The sequence below is a fragment of the Lycorma delicatula genome, chromosome 4 (assembly GCF_047948215.1).
Source record: "Lycorma delicatula isolate Av1 chromosome 4, ASM4794821v1, whole genome shotgun sequence".
NCBI lineage: Eukaryota > Metazoa > Arthropoda > Insecta > Hemiptera > Fulgoridae > Lycorma > Lycorma delicatula.
In genome coordinates this window covers 45,463,854-45,490,754 of record NC_134458.1, presented here as the reverse complement: position 1 = coordinate 45,490,754, position 26,901 = coordinate 45,463,854, and the positions used below count along the sequence as shown (strand labels likewise).

At 30.9% G+C, this 26,901-nt stretch overlaps 1 protein-coding gene across 1 annotated transcript in view; it reads left to right on the top strand.

The window, feature by feature from the left end:
• Positions 1 to 22,098, top strand: part of LOC142323340 (excitatory amino acid transporter 1-like) — a 72,847-nt gene extending 50,749 nt beyond the window's left edge. The window contains exons 8-11 of the mRNA XM_075362838.1: positions 693 to 926; positions 9,754 to 9,948; positions 18,139 to 18,273; positions 21,148 to 22,098. Coding sequence (XP_075218953.1) covers positions 693 to 926; positions 9,754 to 9,948; positions 18,139 to 18,273; positions 21,148 to 21,367 — 784 coding nt within the window. The 3' untranslated portion in view covers positions 21,368 to 22,098. The remainder of the gene's footprint in view (positions 1 to 692; positions 927 to 9,753; positions 9,949 to 18,138; positions 18,274 to 21,147) is intronic.
• The last annotated feature ends 4,803 nt before the right edge of the window (positions 22,099 to 26,901 follow it).

Sequence of the window (26,901 nt, the reverse complement as noted above, 5' to 3'; positions counted from 1 at the left end):
TAATAATTAACTAATTTTATCAAAAATTTATTTTGTTATTATGTAATTTTCTAAGCTTATTTACAGATTGGGTTAGATTAAATCTGCTTTAAAAAACATTTTTAAACCTTATAGAAGGGTAATATAGATAGAGTATTCATCCATATGTCTTCTCTCATTGTTTCAATCAGTCAGTAAGTTTATATGGGCATTTATTGGATTGTAAATTTTAATGAAATATGTTTATTCTTTGTAAATAAAGACTTTATTGTTTTCAGTATAGTTTTTTTATACTTTTTAATATTTTCCATAGTTAGGTAGTGACATGGAATTCCTAACATGATTCTTTCCTGAGCCCAGGCTGCAGTTAATATCAGGAAAGCAATTTCCATTGGTAATAGTTGAATTGTAGCCACTAAGTAATATTAATAAGTGATAATAGTTATAAGGTTGGTGATAATAGATTTTAAAGATAAATTTTAGATTATAGGTGTATTAATAAAAGACATGTTATATAAAGTTAAAACATTGAAATAAGTAAATAATAAGCTGAAACATTAATCTTTTTGATATTATTTATTAATTTTTTTTATATAATTCTTTATTGACTTAGTAGATAAATGACAGATGACAAAAAACATGTATTCTTGTAGTTATAGATTTACTTATGTTATTATTTTAGATGTGATTCATAACTACTTATGATGTTTCAGGTTTTCTCCAGTTGGTGTGATGTTTCTGGTCTCTTCAAAAATATTAGAAATGGAAAGTTTTGGTATATTGGTAGGCCAGCTTGGTTTATATTTTATGACGGTAATGATAGGATTGTTTATTCATGGTTTTATTGTACTACCTATAATGTTTGTAGTAGCCACCCACAGATTACCATTTCGGTTCATACTAAATATGAGTCAGGCAGTTATAACTGCATTTGGTACTGCTTCAAGGTAAGAACTGCTACTATAAATTTGAGAATTTGATAGTACACAAATTGCCCATATCATCTATACATAAGTCTTGTTTGTATCATACCTGATAACTTAGTAATGAGCAAATTGTTCAAAAGTTAAACTTAAATTAATCCTCTAATTTCCTAAATATATGACTACATAACTTATTACTGTCAAATGGAAGGAATTATTCAGGAAGATAAAAAATTTCTCAATAAAAAGCTGTTTTAGCCTTTTCATAAAAAAAATTTCTATCACAGGTACCCATTTCACTTGGTAATTCCTCCATTAACTTCAGCCCTACAAAATGCAATTTGCATTCAATTAATGTATGGACCTCCAGTAACCTGCTTTTTTCATTTTTTATGTTATCATTATAAGTATCTAAATTTCTTTTAATGTCTTTGTGTCTAGCCACATATTAAGTTTATTCACCCTTATTCAGAATTAGATCCACATTTTTTGCTAAGTGTAAAAAACTTTGTTTTAGCTCAGCTATTTTTTATAATCAAATACTTATACAATGTTATATTTTATACATAAATGCTTATACTTCCAAGAATTAAGTGCTATCTTAATTATTTTTATTTATCCTGTAATTTATTTTTCCACAAAACAATTAAAATCTAAAAAGAGCTTAATTTAACCACAATTTTAATACTTTTATTAAAGGTTTATCTTAATATTAACAATGCATATACAGTATTTACATTGTGCTTAATAACGTCAAATTATATAAGAGCATGAAAGAAAAAGCTTTTTTTTAATTTTGTGAACAAAGAAATTCATGTTTCAATTATAAAAGAGAGCTAGAAAATATATATACAATGATTATAACAAATAAATGAAATTTCCTATTAAAAACTTCACACCTTGAAATATTTCTAATTAGTAAAATGAACATACACAACAATTTTTAAAATTTTGTTGTTCATATGATTTAAAGCCTAAATGATTTAAATCATTATGTAATAACAATATCCATTTCCTAAACAGGAAGTATATACTCATATTTTTTTTAATTTGTAGTTGGTACTTCAAGTAAATCTGTCTTTACATAAATCTATCTGTCTATTTTACCTGCATAAAATATCATAAATTAGCATAAATACACACTAAAAAAAGGTTTTTAGAATATTTTTCTTGTTATCTTTAAAAAATCATAATAATTACCTTGAGTGAAATTTAATTACTTAATGATAAATAACCATTAAGATATATATATGTTAGCAGATAATATGTCCTATGTGTTACATTTTTTATATATATATATATATCAGGGCATTTCATTTTAGTTGCCCCAGGCAATTTTCTTGTAAACTATGTACAATAAAAAAAAGTGACAGAAACAAGTCTCTCAGATCGGAGACCACCTCATGGTGACCTAGTATTTGATCTTGGCTGTTATTTTAAGATTAACACGATTTTTTTCAAATCGAATGACTTATTTTTGACCCCATCAATGAAAAGAGCAGAAAATTTTATATTGGAATAAGTGGTCACACATATAACCTTAGAATATTTGAAGGTCATACAGCTAGCTAACCATCAGAGATAGTGCTGTACAGAGATAGTGTTATACGAGTCACACGTTTTTGAAGGTCAGACAATATTCTTGAAATATTTACGTTCCAGGCCATTTATCTTGCAAACTATGGAAAAGAACATAGAAATGACTTTACAGAAGTTACGAGAGGTAGATTAAAAATGTTCATGAACTGAAAGAGATATATTAATGTCTTGTGGTGGCAGCACTGGTTGCGTTGTTGTCTTCACGCTTCCCCAGCAGCAATTCTGTACGACATTCAATACGTGTGTAGTATCTTTTTTATATGGCGTGTTCTCTACAGGTTTCGTCCAGCATAGAAGTGAGTTCAGTAGTCCGATTTTTGTGGGCAAAAAATTACAATTGTTGTGAAATTCTTCGCAAAATTGTTGAGGTATACGGTGAGAATGCAATGTCACGCCTGATGATCACAAAATGGTGCCAAACGTTCAGAAACGGAAGAACAAATGTGAGTGACGTTAACCCACCGGGTTGGTCTTGTGGTTAACGCGTCTTTCCAAATCAGCTGATTTGGAAGTCGAGAGTTACAGCGTTCAAGTCCTAGTAAAGCCAGTTATTTTTACACGGATTTGAATACTAGATCGTGGATACCGGTGTTCTTTGGTGGTTGGGTTTCAATTAACCACACATCTCAGGAATGGTCGAACTGAGAATGTACAAGACTACACTTCATTTACACTCATACATATCATCCTCAGTCATCCTCTGAAGAATTATCTAAACGGTAGTTACCGGAGGCTAAACAGGAAAAAGAAAGAAAAAAATGTGAGTGACGAACTGTGTGCTGGGCGTCTTTCAACTGCAAACACGACGGGTAACACGGAACGCATGAAAGAAATGATCTTGAGTAACCGGCTCATTAAAATTAGAGATATTGCAAGTGAAATTAACATCAGTTATGGTAGTGTGTTTGCGATTATTCACGATCAGCTTGATTACCGTAAGATGTGTGCACGATGGGCACCACATCTGTTGACTGTCAACCACAAATATCAACTTTCTGCGTCTGATCTTTCTTTTCTTCAGCGTTATTCCAGGACTAGTCCACAATTTTTTAAACAAATCATCATAGGGAATGAGAGCTGGGTGCTTCATTAGACTCCTGAGACTAAACGAGCATCACATGAATAGAGAAATAAAAATTCGCCGCAGCCAAAAAAAGTGAAAACATCCCCACATGTTTGACAGGTTATACTAACAGTCTTTTTCGAATCTGAAGGAGTTGTTTACACTGAATTTATGCCCCAAGGAGCAACAATCACTGCCAAATCTTACTGTGAGACTTTAAAAAAATTTCGTAAGCCATTAAAGATCGAAGACCCGGAAGATGGAGCGATGTGGTCGTTTTTCTTCACGACAACGCTAATCCTCACTCAGCCTCTTGTGACGAAGGGATTACTGCAAAAATTCAAATGGTAAGTTTGGTCTCATCCGCCTTACAGCCCTGACCTAGCACCCTGTGACTACCACCTGTTTGGTCCTCTCAAGCGAGACCTGGAGGGGAGCGTTTCGCTAATAATGATGAACATAAGGAAGCGGTTCTTAAATGGTTGAAGGAAATTGGACGAAATTTTTATGAGAGTGGAATTGAAAAACTTGTCACAAGGTATGAAAAGTGTTAAGAAAAACTTAGTGATTATGTAGAAAAATAGACAAAAACATGTAGTTGTTAAATAAAAAAAAATTGTCTTATAAATATGTGTTTGTTTCATAAACGGAGTGTAACTTACTTTCTGATCGTCCCTCGTATGTGGATGGGAGAGGGATATCCGATGGTGACCTTGAGGTCACCTTTGGATGTAGTCCCAAGGTCATTGAGATTTTTCAAATGGAATTACCTTTTTCGATAGCACCAATGGAAAAAGCGAAAAAATGTCACGTCGTCATACTTGAATTTAGTCATGATGTTTTATGATTACGTTTCAGTTTCTGAAGTTCATGGTTTCGGAATTAATCACATACGGTATCTAATTAACACAATTTGCTGATTCAAGACAGTACCAGATAGCAATCCTCTTCTCACAACTTAGAAACCAATGACTGTAAATATCGGCGAAAACATCTAGCACCCATATAACACTATCTCTGATGATTAGCCGTATGAGCTTCGAAAAGGTTCGAAGGTTATATGTGTGACCACATATTTCAATGCGAGATTTTCTGCTCTTTTCATTGGTAGCGTCAAAAATAGGTTTCTGTATTTGAAAAAATCGTGTTAACCTTGAAATAATTATTTCAAGGCTTGACTGTTGTCAAGATCAAATCCAAGGTCACCATGAGGTGTCCCCCTCCAATCTGAGTAATTTTTGTTAAGTTATTTTTTTGTATTGTGCGTAGTTTACGAGAAAATTGCCTGGGGCGATTAAAATGAAACACTATAAAATATTTACTTGTGTTAATTTTCACTTGTTTGTTTTTAATTTTATGTTGCAGAATAATTAATATATTTTTCTAATTAAATTGCTAAAATTTTAACGGTTTAAAAATAAAAAAAACTAAGTAGATTAACCATTCAGATCTCTGTAAATTCATTTGTTTGAAGACCATACAAGAAGCATGTGCATAATGACTTGAATAATTGGATTGTTATTAGTTTCTTTAAGTACACAATATTATAAAAGTAATTATGTAACCATTTGGAAGAGATTAAGTTAGCCACTTTTACTAATAACATTTCATTCTGTATATTTTTTAACAATTTGAAAAGAAATACTATTATTTTGTAGTATATTAGAACTTCGTATAGTTTCTAGAAATAATTGCGTTGGATCAAATCAAATCAAAATATTAATTTTAACTTTTTATTATATTCAGAAAAATACTTTTAGTTAAATTTCAAAAAAATATTTCCAGTATTTTTTCCTATGAGATTTTTGTTAAAATTCATCATGACAGTTTTGCAAAAATCCACCTTAAAATTGGTACCTCCTAATTTTAAATAAAAAAAGTTGTTTGCCATAGAAATTGTTGCATTACTTTTCTTTTATCCCAATAAAGTAACATTAATTAACTTCTTTTCAGAAAGATTATTACTACCTTACCAATAATACTTTCCTTAAAATATGCACTTAAACATCAATAACACTTTAAGTTGAAAGTTGACTTTTGACTTAAAATGTTAATCAATGTTAAGAAAAATTCATACTGAAGGTTTTAAAGTTGATTTAAATATTTTTGCATTATGCTTTTGCTAATACACACAAAATCAGATGATATTTGTCACTTTTTAAAATAAAATTTATTAAAAAAAAAATTGATAAGATTACTGTAAAGGTTGAATTTCCTGTCTAGATTTATTTTGAATATCTTCCGTTATTCACGACCATAAAAACTCAGTGTTTGTGGTCCAGTTTTTGGTAAAACATTAAGGAAAATACATACTAAATATCAAACTAAATACCAACATAATTTACTTTATACTCTTAAATTTCTAATTTATTATTACAAAAATCAATAATAATGATTACTTGTAGCTTCTTGCATATTTTCATGGATATATAACTTACTCGATTTATAACTTGACGATTCTCAAATCCATCAGTTTTCTATAAAATGACTACTAAAACTCAAGTTGTAATAATGCATGACAGCTAAATGAATTAACTGTTATTCCTCTGTTTACAGTTTATCTACAATAAAACCAGGAGGTAACACCTGGTTCAAAATTCAAAAATATGTTTCCTACATAAGATGTTAAAGATCTTCATTTCTTTTTGTTCCTCAAATTTTTATTGTTGAACTGTACACTGAGCGAATAAGTCAAAAATCCTTTTGCCAAAATGAATATGGAATATGTTTCAAGTTTTTAAAGCCATAGCTTATGTTCTGTGGGTTAAATTTTCATTTTGTATCTAATATGTTTGTATATGTGTCCAGTTTTGATTAGGAAATATATAAATTGTAAGGTTGATTATGTTGTGTGAGTGTGTGTGTGTAGGAGAGGGTGTAACATGATATTTACTTATCTACATTTATATAAAAAATGAAGCCCTTTTTGACTCATCTGTAAATAATTTCTCATTAATATATAAAGCTGATATAAAGGTTTGGCATAGTTATTTCTAATTTGGAATCTAACAAAAGAAATGGACTTGTTTAGATAAATTATTCCTGAGTGGTTACATACACATTAAAATTGGATGCAGATATTAAAAAGAGTAGGAAAATTGAAAACTGGCAGCTATGTTCTCCTCAAGAAATAACCTATCTTTATAAAGGTGATTTTATTCACACACCTCTTATAGGAAATACAGAAAAGCCTTCACTGAATTCACTTGTCACTGATTTTCAGTGAGGTTGTGAGGATGTTGAGATTCATTTTTTCTTTTCTCTTTCTAAATTATTACAAAATTATGCTGATATTAACTAATCTTTACAATTTTAAATTATAAATTTACAAAATCATTAAAATATAAAATTTCAGAGTAAATTATATTATTCAGCGCATTTTAGTGGTTATTAAAAAATTGATAAAGCAATGTAGCATGTGTTGATTTTTTCAAATATCATTGTACATATTAGAAATACTCATGACCTTGAATAAACACGCCAGTGCAATGCAATGATAGGGGATCATCAGTTGAGCGCTACCGTGCAGAAGAAAGCAATGTGTGTACTATGATTTCATGAAATTGGATCTGTTATTACTGTTGGTAGACATTTTTGTTTAAAATATCTACCAACATTGGATCATGGCCATGATCCTAAACATTGGCCATGATTAAACATTTATATCAGCAGTTTAAGAATACAAAGTGCAGTACTCAAAAAAGGTGCTGGCAGACCTCCAGTCTCTGAAGAAGTTGTCGATCAAGTAAGAGAAGCCTGGGTAAATCATGCAAAGTTAAAACTGGAATACCACAATCGAAAATCATTAAGGTTCTACATAACCGCCTAAAAGTCATATATACAAAATTCAGTCGGTGCATACAATTGAAAATAACAATAAACAATGCAGTTACAATTTTGCCATGGACATTTTATATATATATATATATATATATATATATATATATATATATATATTAATGAATGCAAACAAACATTTGTCTGTTTGTCCCGTATGTGTTCCTATACCATTCATCCGATTGTGATGAAACTTTGCTGAATTGTGCGCACGCCCGCGAAGGTTTCTGAATTAGTTTGGACCCACTAGGTGACGCCTGGGGTCGAGATATTTCAAAAAATTGTATTTATGAACTGATTTGACTTATATTCAGAATATATATTATTTATGTGAAAAGAAAAATTTTTGCAAAAAACTATACTCACTAGGTGGCGCCGGTGTCGAGATAATTACGAAATAAACAAATCTATAAACAGAGTTTATACTTCTATATAAATATATACAAAAGGCAATGTTCGTATGTGTCTCCGTTATAGACTAAAAAATTACTGGACCGATTTACGCGCTATATATATTCAAATTTAGCTATAGCAAAGCATTGCCAGGTCCGTAAGTATATATATATAAATGAATATTTGTTTGTTTGTCCCGTATGCGTTCCTATACCTTTCATCCGATTGCGATGAAACTTTAGCGTGTTGTGCGTACGCCCGCATAGGTTTCTGAATTAGTTTGGATCCGTTAGCTGGCGCTGGGGTCGAGATATTTCGAAAAATTGTATTTATAATTCGATTTGGCTCATATTCAGAATATGTGTTACTTACATGGAAAAAAATACCTCTTCAAAAAATAGACCCGCTAGATGGCGCTAGATGTCGGGATGTTTGAAAAAATTGCATTTATTTGGCTCATATTCAGAATATATATAGTTACGTGAAAAGGAAAATTTTTGCAAAAACTATACCCGCTAGGTGGCCATCTGTGTCGAGAAATTTATGAAACAAACAAACAAATATACATACAAACAGACCTTCTTCTTCTATATATATATATAAAAGGGAATGTTCGTATGTGTGTCCGCTGTAAACTAAAAAACTACTGGACCGATTGACACGCGGGAAAATAGGAAAAAGGTAACGGGGACACGCAAGGGGAAAGAGGAGAAAGGGAAAATTGAAAAAGGAAAAAAGGAAACGGAAAGGAGAGGAAAATGGTGAAAGGGAAAGGGGGAGTTGGAAAATAAATAGGGAACAGAAAAAGAGAAAAAGGCTAAAAGTGAAGGTTAAATTTTGTGAAGTCCCGTAATGATCAGTTTTTTAATATTTTATCAAACTTTCAATTGTGTTAATTTAATCTATATATTTACTCAAATCTAGCAATAGTGAAGCATTGCCAAGTCAGCTAGTTCTTGATAAAATGAAGAAAGATAATGCATTTTTAGAAAAAGTAATCTTCTCTGATGAAGCTACCTTCTGTGTTTCTGGACATGTTTACTGGCATAATTGCAGTTTTGTGGTAGTAAGAACCCTCATGTTGTTCGACGAATACAACATGATAGCTCAAAAATTAACATTTGGTGTGCATTGACTACTTATGAAGTGATTGGATCATTCTTCTTTTCCAAGCCAACAGTTACTAGTACTAGTTATCTAGACGTGTTACAGAAGAATGTAGTACCACAAATTGCACATCAGCAACCCAACATTTACTTCCAACAAGATGGCACACCACCATACTGGGGTTTACATGTTAGGGACTAAACATGTCCCAGGGGACATGTTAGGGACATGGACAATTTCCTCAAAATAGGACTGACTGTGGTGTACCAATTCCTTTGCCACCTCGATGATCCCCTGACATTATGGTGCTTGATTTCTTTTTTTTGGGGTTTCTTAAAGACAGGGTGTACGCAAGAAAGTTGTCAACAACAATGAACTAAAAAGAAGAATTAAAGGTGAAATTAATGGAATAACTCCAGATATATTTCATAATGTGGGGCATGAAATTGAATATTGTCTAGACATTATGTGCGCCACAAAAAAGGTACTTATATGGAACTTTTTTGAAGTTAATAAGTATTGTAAACAAAACTGTTTGAAATGCCCTGTTCAACAATAAAACATGCATGTAACTGCATTGCTTTGTTATTTTTTTTATTAATTAATATCAAAAATGCACTGAACAGTTATGATCACTGTATTTTTTTTTAGGTTATATGAATATTTACAAATTTTAAGTGCTGTTTACGCAACTTATATAGAAGCTTTGCATCTATACTACACTGTTTTCTGTAATTTTTTTACTCATTCTGATTTTTTAAAAAAGTTAGAATTTAAGTGTTAAATGAATGTATTTTATTTTCTGATAAATTTTGGTTATTGCAAAGTTATATTTGTATGATATTGTTATAGCTCAGCATCATTACCAGTGTCTATGGCTTGTCTAGAAGATTATAATGATGTAGACAGCAGAGTTGCTCGATTTGTTATGCCAATTGGGGCAACAATAAATATGGATGGAACTGCACTATATGAAGCTGTAGCAGCAATTTTCATAGCACAAGTTCGAGGAATTACTCTTACCCTGGGACAGATAGTAGCTGTAAGGTAATTAATTATATGTAAAAAAATAAGCGTAATAAAAATATGTATATATACATACATCATACATACATACATATATATATATATATATAGATGTACATATAAATTATTAAAGGCTAGTTCGACCTTCAGCATTGCTACAATCAACTGCTATGAAAAGCCTAGATAACTAAAATAATGTATGATGTTATAAGGTTACAACTGGTACCTTTCCTTTCCAGTAGCATGCAGCGTCGACTAATTATAATGATATTGATATTAGCCAAACAAAAGTTTATCTGAGAGATAATATAACCCAACTTGCACAGGAGCAAGTTCAGAGCAGTTATTTTATTATATTATTAAATGTAGAAGCTAAAATTTAAAACTGTAATAATGTATAAAAATATACATAATTACAGTTTTTATAATTTATTTCCTAATCTTGACAAATAACAGTTCACTAATAGTTGATTTTGTCTAAATATTCCATAATAAAATAGAAATGGAATTTTTTAACATAAGAGATGTAAAATGCGAGGCCAGTATTATTATTTCACTAACATTGTTTTATTCCTTTAAGAAAATGTTATAATTAAGATAGTGGTTTCGCACTCTTAAATATTTTACAATTTACTCATTTTAATCATATTTGATAAATTTACTCTTCTTTCTGTTATGTATACTGTAATACATTAACTAGATACTTGTACATTTATCATAAATAGATATTTCATTCACACCAAAACCTTCTGTTATCAAAAATATTCTACTGATTATATCAGGATCTGGTGGGTATTCTGTTCCACAAATAACAAAAATAATTCTGCCTTTGGGTGGAAGAAACAAGGTAAACCGTTATTAAACCACTGTTAACAAAATACAAAAACAATAATAAAGAGAAGTAGCAAATAATTAATTCTAATACTAAATAGTATTATATGAGATATTGCAGATAAAGTTATATGAAGATTGTAAGTAAATTTATTGAACACTTACAGTAACAATTATTAATTAATATCATGATTTGAACACAAAGCACTCCTTATCCGTAATTTCAGAATAAATGGGACATATTTATAAGAATAAAACAATAATTATATTAAAATACTACGATTTACAGTTTTTATGACTTAACTGATAAAATAATGTTTATTATTTAAAAGGAAATTCATTAAAAAAAAATTTATTGTTGGACCTTTTAGTTCATAAGATAATCTATTAATGAGCACAATTAGGCTTTCTTATGGATTAAAATATTATGTTCCTTATGCCAAAAAAAAATTTTTTGGTTGTCTGGTTGAGAAACAAATGATGTTATTTTTTAGAAAACAAATTATTACTCTCCTTAGCAAAGGTAGCAGATTCATCAATAAAATGTAGGTAAATATCATACACATGATTATATATATAAATGTATTGTATTTTTTCCAGTAAGTAATATTAATGAAAACACAATACAATAATAGAACAGAATTCTCACCAATCTTGATACATTTTTAATCATCAGATCAACTTCAATTTTATTGTTATAATTTGAATGTTTTAATACAGTATACTAACATTTATTACAAAGATGTATACTTAGTAAATGCATTATAAAATTAACATGTCAGTAACTAGGAGAAGTATATTTTGAATAGTATGTATGAAATAAGATGTGACAAATATAATGATAAAAAATTTTAAAAATCAATTAATTAAAGTAAAGTATGTATAATATGTAAGAGTATGTAAAAACAAAAATATACATCATATATAGTTAAATGTTTAATAAATAATAACATTCAATTAACTTTATGGAAAAAATAATATAAAGTACTAAAAATGAGTAATAATAATAATAACAACAATAGGTATGTATGTCACATACCTGAAACCAAAAACTAAGGAAACCCAGGATCCAAAAAACTACAGGTCAATTACATGTTTGAATACAGTGTATAAAATTATTTCCTCAATATTGGCTCGTAAGATCACTACTTATGTAACATCTGAAAACATTCTTGCTGAGGAACAAAAGGGTTGCCGGAAGAACGCTAAAGGTTGCAAGGAGCAGTTGATCATAGATGCGATAATGGTGGGAGGGGGGCAAATAGAAGGAAAAGAAATCTGTCAGTTGCATGAATAGATTATCAGAAGGCCTATGACTCAGTACCTCATAGTTGTCTGTTACATATTTTTTTAAAAATACAGCATTCATCGAAGTATTATTGATCTCCTTAAGAAGCTAATGAGTTCATGAATTGGTACTTCTTGGAGAAGGAAATAAGTCAAAACCAATCCCAATAGTGCTGTATTTTTCAGGGCGATACTTTGAGCCCCCTGTGGTTCTGCTTAGCTGTGAACAATCTCCCAAGTATGTTGCACCAATCAAGATGTGGTTTCAAAATGACTGACAAAGGGAAAAGTGTATACACTATCAACCACCTAATGTACATGGACAATCTCAAATTTTATGCTAGCAATGATATAGAGCTAACAAGTTTGCTGAATATTACAGCCATATTTAGCAATGACATCCAGATGCACGTTGCTGTCAAGAAATGTGCCACTCTGAAGGTTATAAAGGGAGAAATTGAGGATGTTCCAAAAATCTACAGTTTGCCAGGAAATGGAGAAATATGGCCACTAGATGCAGAGGACACTTACAAATATCTTGGTTTCAAACAGACCCTCATCATAAACAATAAATTAAGCAAACAGCAGTTAGAGAAAGTATTCAGAGAAAGACTCTGCAAAATCTTGGAGACAGAACTCAACGCAAAAAACAAAATCAAAGCCATTAACTCTTGGTGTGTGCCAGTTCTCACATACTCATTTGGAGTCGTTCATTGGTCCCAGACAGATCTTGAAAACTTGAACATCTTGGTACGCACAACATTAACAAAATACAGGATGCATCACCCTAAATCCGCAGTAGAATGTTTGTATATCTCTCGTAAAGAAGATGGTAGAGGCCTCCTCGATCTGAAGTCGCTTTGTAACAGGCAGATTGCATCAATGAAGAGATATTTTCTCTCCAGGTCTGAAACATTGTCATTGCTACTCCCCTCTAAAACTGAATGATGACAATTTCTACTCCAATATCATTACAACCAGTGATAGGATCCAAGCATGGAAATCTAAGGCACTCCACAGTAGATTTCCCCATTCTCTCAAAAATGCTGATAAGGAAGCATCTACACGTTGGGTAAAGGATGGGTCTCTATTTGGAGAAACTGAAGGGTTTAGCCATGCCATCCAAGACCAGGTCATTGCGACAAACAGTTACAAAAAGTTCATAGAAAATTAGGACATCAGTGATGAGTGCAGAATATGCCATCAACCATCAGAAACAATTGATCAATTGATAAGTGGGTGCTCCAACTTGGCTAACACGGAATATCTGCATTGCCACAATCTTACAGTAAGCATTGTTCATCAGGCATTGCCATTAAAATTAGGACTTGTAGATGACAGGGAGCATTGTCCTTATTATGAACATAAGGCCAAACTTACATTGGAAAATGAGCATTATAGACTGTATTGTGATCTCCCCATACACACTGACAAATTTGTTGCTGCAAATAGGCCAGACATGGTTCTACACAACATTAGAGAAAAAACTGCTCTTCTCATTGATGTCACTCACCCATCAGATCACAATATTAATAAAGCTGAAACAGATAAAATAATCAAATACAGCCCTCTGGCAATAGAATATAAAGAAATTTACAGACTGAACTCAATAGAAGTTATTCCCATTGTGATAACAGTAAATGGATTAATTAACAAAAATTAAAAGAAATACATAGAAAAGGTTGGCCTGGATCCTAAAGTCATAATTCCAAAAGCCCAAAAACTGATAATTCTGGAGATGTGCAGGATTGTACGTACTGTGTTAGATGCACCATAGCACTGAATGAGGTATGCCCCAATGGCTCCTCATACTGAAATTCCAGATGTGAATCTCTGAGACAAAAAATAATAATAAGAAGAAAATAGAACAACTTAAAAAAAAAATTATACATCAACAAAAATAAATACAGTACAACAGATTCACATATGTATCAAAAGGAAGGTTACAAATTAGCAGGAAAAGATAGTTCAGGTGTTTGCTGGTAAAACCATATGATTATAAATAAAATAATATTCAAAAATGCATCAACAGCATTTTAACACTAGAATGCACAGGAAAAAATACATACTTGAATTCACAGATGGGGTGCTACAGCACTCCAAGAAAAAGTACACTTATATACTTATAAAAATTAATTTTATTGATATACTTTACTTAGAACTGAATTAAAAACACTTGGAACAAACTGTACAATATAAAAAATTATAAAAAAATATAAATTATTCAAAACACGATTGGCAGGCATCTACTTTACGTTCATTACAAACTGGATTGTTACATTTGTTACAAAATGGTTTAATGTTCCTGTCATTACTCCTGGGACATTCACTACATCTTGTTTGTTTTGGATGTTCTTTTTTATTTTTATTGGTCACTGATGCTACCTCAAAACCAAGGACATTTTTTATGCCATCAGATAGCTCTTTGGGATAGGTTTTTTAGCCACTCCTCTGTGTATGGCATAGCTAACTGCAAAACCAGTTTCTTCAAAAATGTTTTTTCTTACTACCTTTTTGTCAGGATATTTATTTTTATACAGAACATATGCATTGATACCAGCTTTATCTACCATATCGTATAGGTACCATAGAGACCATCTTCAGGGTTTCTTGCTGACACTGTATAAATGGTTTAGCTGGTCAAATGTATCAACTCCTGTTTTAGCTTCATTATAGAAATTTTCCAAGCATCTAAAATAGTATTTATATTTTTGGCCTCACCTCTATTTCCCGGAATTTGAATCAACATATTTCTTTTAGCTGTTCATCCATGGGTGGCGGGCTCTTTGTTCCATCTATGGCTATTCTTTCCAGTGATAAAGGCACTTCTATCATTATTTACATCTTCTCTTTCAGTCATATCTAACGAACTTATATCATCACTGGTTTCAGTATGCACTTCAATATTATAGTCACAATCACTCACATCTTCATCAAACATTGTTCCTTATAAAATTCATTAATACTGCTTGATGAATTCATTATAAAAAAAAGCAAAATAAATACTAAAAAACACAAAACCAGTTGTAAAATGATTAAATGTTTACAACTAATAAGACACAGATGGGGTTCCATAGCACCTCACTCACATACAATTCAACAAAATAATGGGATAATAAAACACTGAATGTACTAGTGCAAACATAACCTCATGAACTGAAAATAACCAAAGCATTATGTGACAAACTTGCAAAGAGCGCTAGCAGTGCCCAATAAAATAATTACTGGAGTGCTCCAGAACCCCTCTGTGCATTCCAGGGTTAAATAAGATTAAGTATAAGTATATACTGCTACGAATTAAGAATGTAATACAGTATCAACAAGTTGGTGTAATAATTATTAATAACATGACTGTTGAAGAAGAATCTACATGGACTTTATAAAAACCCTTTATTAAAAAAAAAAATAGAATTCTATTCAAATAATATATATATATATATATATATATATATATATATATATATACTTTTATTTTTTATACACTACAGTTTTGTTTTAAACATTGTTAACAATACATGATATCTGTTGCTGTGTTTATTTACTTATACATTGCTATTTTTATAAGGTTATGTTGTAAATTTCTGTTTTGTTTTCATTCCTTTATGTGGCAACTTTGTATTCAATGAAATTGTTGTTGTGTATCATGAAGTTTTATATAACAAGTGTTTGTACAAAATGCCAAGATCTGAAAGGCTTACAAAAACATAAGTTTAGAGGAAACTAGTAATAAAACAAAGTGTTCCTGTAAAAGATCTACCTGTTAACCGAATCAGCTACCACCAGATGTAAATAGCCCTAGTAGTTTTTCAAAAAAGAAACTGAATTTAGATTGTTACAGACGTTTTAAAGGGTCAGGTGTTGGATATTGCATATTTGATGTTAATTCATTGAGTAAGTTTTTAAAAACATTTGAGTAACACTTGTAAATATTGTTGTGAAAATGACTGTGTAAATTTAATTTATTCTGATTAGAAAGGATTTGGTTTGACCAAAATATTTTATTATTTTGTGATAAGTGTAATTAATCAAATGAATTTATAAATTCAGATAAAACAAAGAGTGGTAAATATGATATAAACTTGCGTTTTGTGTATGCTATGAGAACTATTGGCAAGGGGCTGAATCCTTGTAAGGTATTTTGTTCCCTGATGGACTCACCACCGACAAAATTTCATGTTTACACAAATTTGTAACTGATTGGGAGTGCTGTTCAGTGATGTGCAGAATAGTGTATGATAGGAGCCACTGAGGAAGCTGTATTTGTAAACAATATCTCAAGAAATCTAAGCGTGGCTCTTGACAGCTCGTGGCAGAAGAGAGGTCACACTTCACTTAATTGATTTGTGAGTGTAACTAGTTTTTATACTAGTAAAATTCTTGATGTTAGTTTGTTGAGCAATTACTGTCAGGAATGTGTAACTCTGAATACACAGGAACATAACTGCATCAAAAATTATGAATGGACAAGTGAAGGCATAGAGACTGTCAGGGCTGTTGAAGTTTTTAGGAGTATAGAAAGAAATGTCATGTATGTTGAGTATCTGGGAAATGGAGGTTAGTAAGGGTTTCCAAAAGTTGGTAGAAGATATAACTCTTATGAGAATGATGTAATCATAGAAAAACTTGAATCTGTCAAGCACATACAAAAGCGTATGGGCTCTCCGCTGCACAAATTAAAAAAAAATATATGAAACGGCAGCCTCTGGCAGATGGAAAGCCCATTGGTGGTAAGAACAGGTTTACCTTTTCCAAAATAGGTAGAATTCATTCACACCTATCAGGGAGGGTGACATCATTGAGGAAATGAGAAAGACTATTTGGAGATCATATTTCCATGAGACGTCAACTGACAGAGACCACAACATTTTTGCCAATTCATGGTGCAAGTATAACAAAGCAGTTGCTTTAGGTGAAAGATATAAGCATACAATACCACTCAGAGTGAAAAGAATTAAGCCAATTTATAAACCAGCCAATTTATTTACTGTCAAAACCAGAGTTGCTAAAGAAATGCTTACACCACCTCACACAAAATCTGAATGAGAGTTTTAATCATATAGTGTGGTCAAAAATTCCAAAAACTGTTTTTAATAGGTTAGATATTTTAAAATAGGGGTTTATGATTCAGTATTGGTGTTTAATGATGGATTTTGCGGCCAACTAAAAGTTTTACAAAAACTAAATTTGAAATATAGTGAAAAAATGTCATTTTGGTGCTATGGAATCTAGATGCGGCATGAGTAAAGAAAGCTGAGGTTTCAATGATGGAGCCTATAAATATCAAAAGAATAGTAAGGAGAACACAGAAAAAAACAGCCAACTCAAAAGAGGCAGAGTTGGATCCAGATTATGGCCCAAAACCTTTTTAACAGAGTAAGTACTTTTATTTACTTTTAAGCTGCATTTACCAGAAATGTGATTTTTTTACTTATGTTCCTTTTTTTCAAAAGCTATCACAGCTGAAATTTTTACAGGAAAGTAATTTTTCAAAAAGTAACTGAAAATTTCCAGGACTTTACAGAGGCTATTTTATTTGTCTAGTACCAATTCATAAATATATATTCATTAAAAAAAAAAAAATTGTTTTTCACTTAAAAAATTAAAATTTTCATAGAACTTTAACAAAAAATGTTAAATGTGTAAATATTTCTCCAAACTTAGTAAATATGGTAGAGAACTGGTATAAAACTAAATAGATTCAGGGGTAAAAATTTCAGGGAAATCAGTCAAACCATTTAGAAGAAACAGGAACATAAATATTGCCAATTTAGCATTACAGGCATAGGGTGGTCACACTTACCTTAATGTTGATGATTAGTACCAAAATGTTACTATTAAATGACAATAATGTATGCCATAGGGACTTGCTCATTTTTGGAAATGTCCTCAAGATATCATACTTATCTCAACTGCATACATCTGCTACTTATGATGTTGTAAGTGGATATCTGTCAAAATTATAAAATTATAATAAAGGGACACCACATATATGCTGGTAAATCCTTAGTTAACAATTTTTAAAACTGTTTTTTAATAAGATTGATTTCACGTGTATATAAAAAATAATTTAGTTCATTATTTTTATATTTGTAGTGTTACAGCTACAATGGCAAGCATTGGTGCAGCAGGAATACCACAAGCTGGCTTAGTTACAATGGTAATGGTTCTTGACACAGTTGGATTACCTGCTGAAGATGTTACACTCATTATTGCTGTTGACTGGTTGCTGTAAGTTTGTATTCAAATACCACATACAGAGTTACAATGTTATGTAGAAAACTTTAAAGTATAAAACTATACTTCAAAAACTTCATCCTTCTTACCTGTTCTAATATCATTTTTTACCTTTTTCATTTGAACTCAGTCAAATCTGAATGGTCTGAAAGCTGTGAAAAGTTTCAGAAGGAAATTTACGTAAATAAAAATATTGATAATAGAATAAATCAAGGTGCATGCAAAATACTAATACAAGTAATATGGATAATGGATCAAATATGTAAAAATGGATTCAATGAAATTGTCCTAAATGTAAATGGATGTTCATTTATTATGGCCTATAACTTAGAATTTGTTTCTGTGGATTAATATTATTAAACAAAATGATTTTAAATTATTCTTCCTCGAAATGAATAAGTTATTGTATCAAATTTCCCAAATTTTAGAAATATTGTGATAAATACACTTTTCTTTCAGATTTTTATCTGCAGTAAAAATGTGATTAGATTAGCTAAACTAAATTTTTTTTTCTTTATATACAGAAAATTTTACTTAATAATTTCATGAACCCACATTTAGTTCATTAATTCATTTTAGGAATTCATATATTCATTTGAGATACGAAGATGTTTTTTTTGTAATTTGTGATGAGGGATTAAACTTTTATTAAAATATATATCTGTATTTTCATTATACAAGGAGTGTTCAAAAAGTAACGAGAATTAAAAAATTTCACGGGTTGAATTAGTCCGATTCTCGGGATTTTTTTGTTGTTGTATTGGTAAACATGTCTGAAAAGTATCTGTACATTTTTATATTATTATATTATTACGTATTGCATGTTTAGTCTGTTGTCAGCTGTCAAAAGGATAACATGTGTTTTGGTACGATCGGCGATTCTTTATTTGTATAAATAATGGATCACAGAATTTGTAATAAATTTTGCTATAAGAATGGAATAAAAGGTAGCAATGTTTTAAAAATGTTAAATATTGGTTTTGGTGAGTCTGCTATGAGTAAAACGATGGTTTACGAGGGGTATAAGCGTTTCCAAGAAGGTCGTGAAGACGTTGAAGATGGTGAGCGCCCCGGACATCCCAGCACATCAACAACCGATGAAAACGTGGAAAAAGTAAAAGAAATGATTATGAATGATCGGCGAATCACAATCAGAGAAGTCGCTGATAATGTTGGGATATCAATTGGCTCATGCCATGAAATGTTTTGGGTATGAAACGTGTGACAACAAAATTCATTCCAAAATTGTTGAATTTCGAAGAAAAACAGCGTGTAATGAAAGTTGCTCAGGAGTCGCTAAATGAAGTCAACAATAATGCAGAACTACTGAAACGTGTCATAACAGGTGATGAAACATTGGTTTGCGGATATGATGTCGAAACTAAGGCCCAATCGTCCCAGTGGAGGCATTCTGGATCACTAAGACCGATAAAAGCTCGACATGTACGGTCGATATGAAGGTTATGCTCACCATGTTCTTCAATTTTAACGGTATAGTGTATCATGAGTTCTTGCCAATAGATCAAACGGTCAATAAGGAGTATTACCTACAAGTTCAACGCCGTTTGCGTGAAGCAATCCGAAAAAATCCCCGGATTTGTGGCGAAACAATTCATGGCTTTTGCACCACCATAATGCATCTGCTCATACTTCATTGCTTGTTCGTCAATTTTTATCCAAAAACAGCATTGTAATGATACTCCAGCCGCCATATTCGCCAGACATGGCCCCATGTGACTTTTTTCTACTCCCAAAAATAAAGAGAACCTTAAAGGACCGTCGGTTTACAAGCATAGATGAGATTAAAAGCGAATAGCTGAAAGAGCTAAACACTATTCCAAAGATCGAGTTACCAAAGTGTTTCTGGGATTGGAAAAAGCGCTGGCATAAGTGTATAATATCTAATGTGGACTATTTTGAAAGGAATAACATTAATGTAGACAAAAAAATAAAATTCTTTCCAAAAAACAAAAATTCTTGTTACTTTTTGAACACACCTTGTATATACATTTATAAGAAGTTTTAATAGTTTTAAGTATGTTCCATCTTTTGAACTGTTTTAAGTCATTAAATTTTAACAAATATGATATCTGCAACAGAACTTTTGTGTAGACTCTTTTGTGTAGATAATTCCAGCTCATGACTGCATCTCAGTAACTGTCCAAAATGGTCTTAACATATAATTAGATTTATGTAAGTCATCTATAGTGCAAAGTAATCGTTTATTTTAAACTTTAAGACATCTCACAACAGTAAATATATTACCCTTACATACCAGATACTTTGATCAAGTGAATAGCCCACAAAAGCCACAACCTCAACATACTGGAACTATACAGGATCTGTAAACTCACTAAAATTGTCAGAAAATTATTAAACACACAATTTCAAAACAAATTACACTCGCTCTTTAATTAACATTTTTTTCAAACTTTCCAAAACGTGTGCTAATCAACAGAAATCTGTTAAATAACACTGCTTCTTCTACTCTGGGTAAAAACAGCCCATCTCCAATAAAGTTGTTAGTGATTGGTATTAACTGCTTGAGGGAGCTACCCTCTAGATAAAGTATTTAGTTCCATGTTGCAGCTCTTCTGAGGTAGAATCCTTTCTCACCATCCACCCCTTATCTACATTTATTTCCTATTTTGGGTTCTTTGGATGTAGTCAGAACCTCCTTGGTCCACACTAAAGATCCTAGGACTTGTAAAGCCAGTAAGTGTATCGTTGGTGTGTGAAATGGTGCTTCCTATAATGTGACTAAGGTCTCTATCTCCTGTCCAGTTGCTATATAACAAATTTAATCAAATATATATTATATAAAACACCAGTTAAGAATAAATTTATAAAACTTTTATATATTTTCAGGGATAGATTTCGAACAACAGTAAATGTTCTGGGCGACTCATTAGGAGCTGGAATAGTAGATCATCTAAGCAAAGGGGAACTTAAAGGTAAAATTGTTATAAAAGAGAAAAATGAATTTATGGAAGAAACAAATGAAAACCAAAACAAAGCACTTAATTCTAATCAAGCAACAACTTCTGCTGTAAATAATGGTAATGAATGGAAATCAACTACTGTTTAAAAAAAAGAAAGCAGTTAAGAATTAACTTATTTATTTAGACTTTAATATTAAAAATACCTGATATTAATTTACGATTACTACTCAGATTTTTAGTATTTTACTCATATGTTATTTTTACACTTAGTCAATGAATAATAATACCTCATTTTAACAGTCGTAACAATGGTTTTATTGAAAGCAATAAATTGAAAGTTTTCATATTATTCTCTACAAAAATGATAATTAATTTTAACGACTGTTCTTGGAATACACTTTATAAAAATTACATAATACATTTTACAATTGTATTTACATTATTGAACTTACATAGGTACCTATTTAACATACATCTTTACAAATTTCTTTTTATAATATAAAAAATATTGGTACTTACTTCAGTGCTATAATTAAAATTAAAACTTTAACACTAGTATGGTACCTACCTCTTAAATTATATTAAATACATAATGAGTAAACAATTATTACATTCAATTAATGAAATTATAGTTCTTATCATTTATAATGATTTCAGTTCTCGAAAACTTTGAGATTATGAATGACTGATGTAGATTTTTGTATAGGAGGATGTTCGTTGTTTTATTTCTTTTCTTTAATACAAGAAAAAATATTTATTTGACATAATGGTTAAGCACTACTAATCATGTGGCCTCACAAAGTGATGTGGAACATACTGATTCTGTTAGGATAACTTAATTATTGCTAATGCAAACTTTATATACAGGGATGAATTTTGTAGCATAACAAAAAGTTTTTAAGTGTTACATTTAGCTTAATCTTATTGTTATTTAGTATTATTATTATTATTATTATTATTATTATTATTATTATTATTATTATTATTATTATTATTATTATTATTATTATTATTATTATATTCATTTACTATAAACTATAATAAAATTCTATTTATTATTAATATGAAGATGTATGTATATACTGCAGTTATACATATTATTTTATCACCTTAGTATATATACATTAAAATAATTTTAAAATATTTGTTAGATTTATTTATAGTTAAAACATATTTACAATTTTGTGAGTTTATCTAAAATATAACTATATTTATTTTAAAAATAACACTTTGTTTTTTCTTAGTCCAGTACAGTAACTGCAAATACGGCCTAAATTCCAGAATTAAATCTTGCAAATTAGCGAATTATTTGCATTAAATAGTAAATAAAACCTTTGTATTTATAGTAAATTATAATAAAATTCAGCTTTATGTATCAAATTAATGACTTACAAAAGTAGCCATCATATGGTTTTTCAATTTTTATTTATTTTTAAAATTGTGCATTATATAATCATTAGCTCTGACAACGATAAGTGTGATGTCATTCTATAAGAAAAAACTTGAATAGTTGAACAAATATTCAATATAATCACTGCAAGTTTTGCTAAAAAGAATTTGTCGCAACAAATTTAACTTTGATTAACTAACAATGTAGTCAGATTTCAGCCACAAAATCTGAGTACTCCCCTAAAAAATCTATAAAAATGAATGTTATTTTTACCTGATTACAGCATGCAACTGAGGGTTATTTTAATATATGTATGCTTGTAATATACAACTGAATTGTTATGTAGTCTTATAAAACTCCCTCAATTTGTGCATGCACTTGGAGGTGTGTTCTATTCATATTCAAAACAAAGAAAGTTTTATCTGTTGCTTCTATGAGAAAATTGACAAAAGCAGATTTTAAACAATTTATTATGTTAATATTCATATCGACTGTGAAACTAAGATTTCATACTGAAGGAATATAGACTGTTGATTACTTTTAGCCTATAGTCTTCAGTTTCATTTACTATTTTTATAACTGTTGTCTGACTTTCTTCTTTTATTTCTTGTTGTCGGCAATGGAAAACTACAGCTGCTTTTTTTCCAAGAAAATGTGGCTCTCCGCATTTTCATATAGCAATGATGGAGGCGCCTTCCTTGGTAAAATATTCCGGAGGTAAACTAGTCCCCCGTTCGGATCTCCGGGTGGGGACTACTAAGGAAGGGATCACCAGAAAATTAAAAAATAACATTCTACGAGTTGGAGCGTGGAATGTTAGAAGCTTAAAAAAGGTTGGTAGGCTAGAAAATTTAAAAAGGGAAATGGATATGGGAAATGGATAGGGAAAAGAGTAGAGTATTTCAAAACGCATAGTGATAGAATCATTGTAATAAGGATAAAATCAAAACCTAAACCGACAACAATTGTTAACGTTTATATGCCTACAAGCGCCCATGATGATGATGAGGTAGAGTGTGTATACGAAGAGATTGATGAAGCAATTAAACACATAAAAGGAGATGAAAATTTAATAATAGTTGGAGATTGGAATGCAAGCATTGGAAAAGGCAAGGAAGGAAATATAGTGGGTGAATACGGGCTGGGCAAAAGGAATGAAAGGGGGGACTGACTTACAGAGTTTTGCACGAAGTATAATTTAGTAATTGCCAACACCCAATTTAAAAATCATAATAGAAGAATATACACTTGGAAAAAGCCAGGCGATACTGCAAGGTATCAGATAGATTATATCATGGTTAAGCAAAGATTTAGAAATCAACTCGTTGACTGCAAAACTTACCCTGGAGCAGACATTGATAGCGACCATAATTTGGTGATAATGAAATGTAGATTGGGGTTTAAAAACCAAAGAAAAGGTGTCAGATGAGTCGGTGGAATTTAGAGAAGCTTATTTAGGTAAAGAAGATTTTTGAGGAGGACATTGCAAGAGGTCTGAGTAAAAAAGATAAGGTAGAAAATGTAGATGAAGAATGGGAGAATATTAAAAAGAAAATTCTTAAATCAGCAGAAGCAAACTTAGGCGGAATAAAGAGAACTGGTAGAAAACCTTGGATTTCAGACGATATATTGCAGCTGATAGATGAACGTAGAAAATATAAGAATGCTAGGGATGAAGAAAGTAAAAGGAACTATCGGCAATTAAGAAATGCTATAAACAGGAAGTGCAAACTGGCGAAAGGAGAATGGATTAAAGAAAAGTGTTCAGAAGTGGAAAGAGAAATGAACATTGGTAAAATAGACGGAGCATACAGTAAAGTTAAGGAAAATTTTGGGGTACATAAATTAAAATCTAATAATATGTTAAACAAAGATGGTACACCAATATATAATACGAAAGGTAAAGTCGATAGATGGGTGGAATATATTGAAGAGTTATATGGAGGAAATGAATTAGAAAATGGTATTATAGAGGAAGAAGAGGAAGATGAGGAGGATGAAATGGGAGAAACAATACTGAGATCTGAATTTAAGAGAGCATTAAAAGATTTAAATGGCAGAAAGGCTCCTGGAATAGACGGAATACCTGTAGAATTACTGCGCAGTGCAGGTGAGGAAGTGATTGATAGATTATACAAACTGGTGTGTAATATTTATGAAAAAGAGGAATTTCCGTCAGACTTCAAAAAAAGTGTTATAGTAATGATACCAAAGAAAGCAGGGGCAGATAAATGTGAAGAATACAGAACAATTAGTTTAACTAGTCATGCATCAAAAATCTTAACTAGAATTCTATACAAAAGAATTGAGAGGAGGGTGGAGGAAGTGTTAGGAGAAGACCAATTTGGTTTCAGGAAAAGTATAGGGACAAGGGAAGCAATTTTAGGCCTCAGATTAATAGTAGAAGGAAGATTAAAGAAAAACAAACCAACATACTTGGCGTTTATAGACCTAGAAAAGACATTCGATAACGTAGACTGGAATAAAATGTTCAGCATTTTAAAAAAATTAGGGTTCAAATACAGAGATAGAAGAACAATTGCTAACATGTACAGGAACCAAACAGCAACAGTAACACTTGAAGAACATAAGAAAGAAGCCGTAATAAGAAAGGGAGTCTAACAAGGATGTACCCTATCTCTGTTACTTTTTAATCTTTACATGGAACTAGCAGTTAATGATGTTAAAGAACAATTTAGATTCGGAGTAACCGTACAAGGTGAAAAGATAAAGATGCTACGATTTGCTGATGATATAGTAATTCTAGCCGAGAGTAAAAAGGGTTTAGAAGAAACAATGAACGGCATAGATGAAGTCCTACGCAAGAACTATCGCATGAAAATAAACAAGAACAAAACAAAAGTAATGAAATGTAGTAGAAATAACAAAGATGGACCACTGAATGTGAAAATAGGAGGAGAAAAGATTATGGAGGTAGAAGAATTTTGTTATTTGGGAAGTAGAATTACTAAAGATGGACGAAGCAGGAGCGATATAAAATGCCGAATAGCACAAGCTAAACGAGCCTTCAGTAAGAAATATAATTTGTTTACATCAAAAATTAATTTTAATGTCAGGAAAAGATTTTTGAAAGTGTATGTTTGGAGTGTCGCTTTATATGGAAGTGAAACTTGGACAATCGGAGTATCTGAGAAGAAAAGATTAGAAGCTTTTGAAATGTGGTGCTATAGGAGAATGTTAAAAATCAGATGGGTGGATAAAGTGACAAATGAAGAGGTATTGCAGCAAATAGATGAAGAAAGAAGCATTTGGAAAAATATAGTTAAAAGAAGAGACAGACTTATAGGCCACATACTAAGGCATTCTGGAATAGTCACTTTAATATTGGAAGGACAGGTAGAAGGAAAAAATTATGTAGGCAGGCCACTTTGGAATATGTAAAACAAATTGTTAGGGATGTAGGATGTAGAGGGTATACTGAAATGAAACGACTAGCACTAGATAGGGAATCATGGAGAGCTGCATCAAACCAGTCAGATGAGATGAAGACAAAAAAAACAAAAGTCGGCAATGAAAATTGTAGATTACCAAAACCTGTTATCCAGGTAATAAACAATTAAGAAATTAAATAAATACTATTGAAACAAAACGTTAATCAAACTCAAACATTCAGAAGTATTACAAACAAAATAATAGAAAGAATTCTCAAGAATGGTTTTTGAACATTTGTTTGTTATTTTACTTATTTTTTAATTTCTTTGACTGAAACATACATGATTTTAGAATACCTTCTTCCTTTCAGGTCAAAATGAAGATGCCATTTAACAAATAAACTTACAGTAAAATTTAATTAATTACCTTGTGAGACATTTTCAATAATCAGATTTGAGTATTAAGAATCCACCTCAACACTCAATAATGCTAAGATTAAAATTTTAGAATACATTAAAAGAAGAAACATTTGTCTTAACATGAAGATTATGAAATATTATTTTAAACATGTTAATTAAATAAAGTATAAGTAGAATTAAGCAAGTTAGACATTTTTTAAACATGTCACAATTAGAGCCTAGATTTCCATTATTATCTGATATAATCAGGAGATTAGCAGCATCCAAAATTTGTTTGGTCATGTCAGGGACTTCATTAATAATAACAAAAAAAAATAATGGCCACAAAATTGAAATATTAGACCCCTCTAAATACAAACTTAAAACCACATTTAAAATTATAATTTTCTACTGAATGAAAAACTATTAATGTTTATCAACTGGTTAATAATTGTTTATATAAGAATGGTCCAATTTAAGCAAAACCCCCCTCAACACT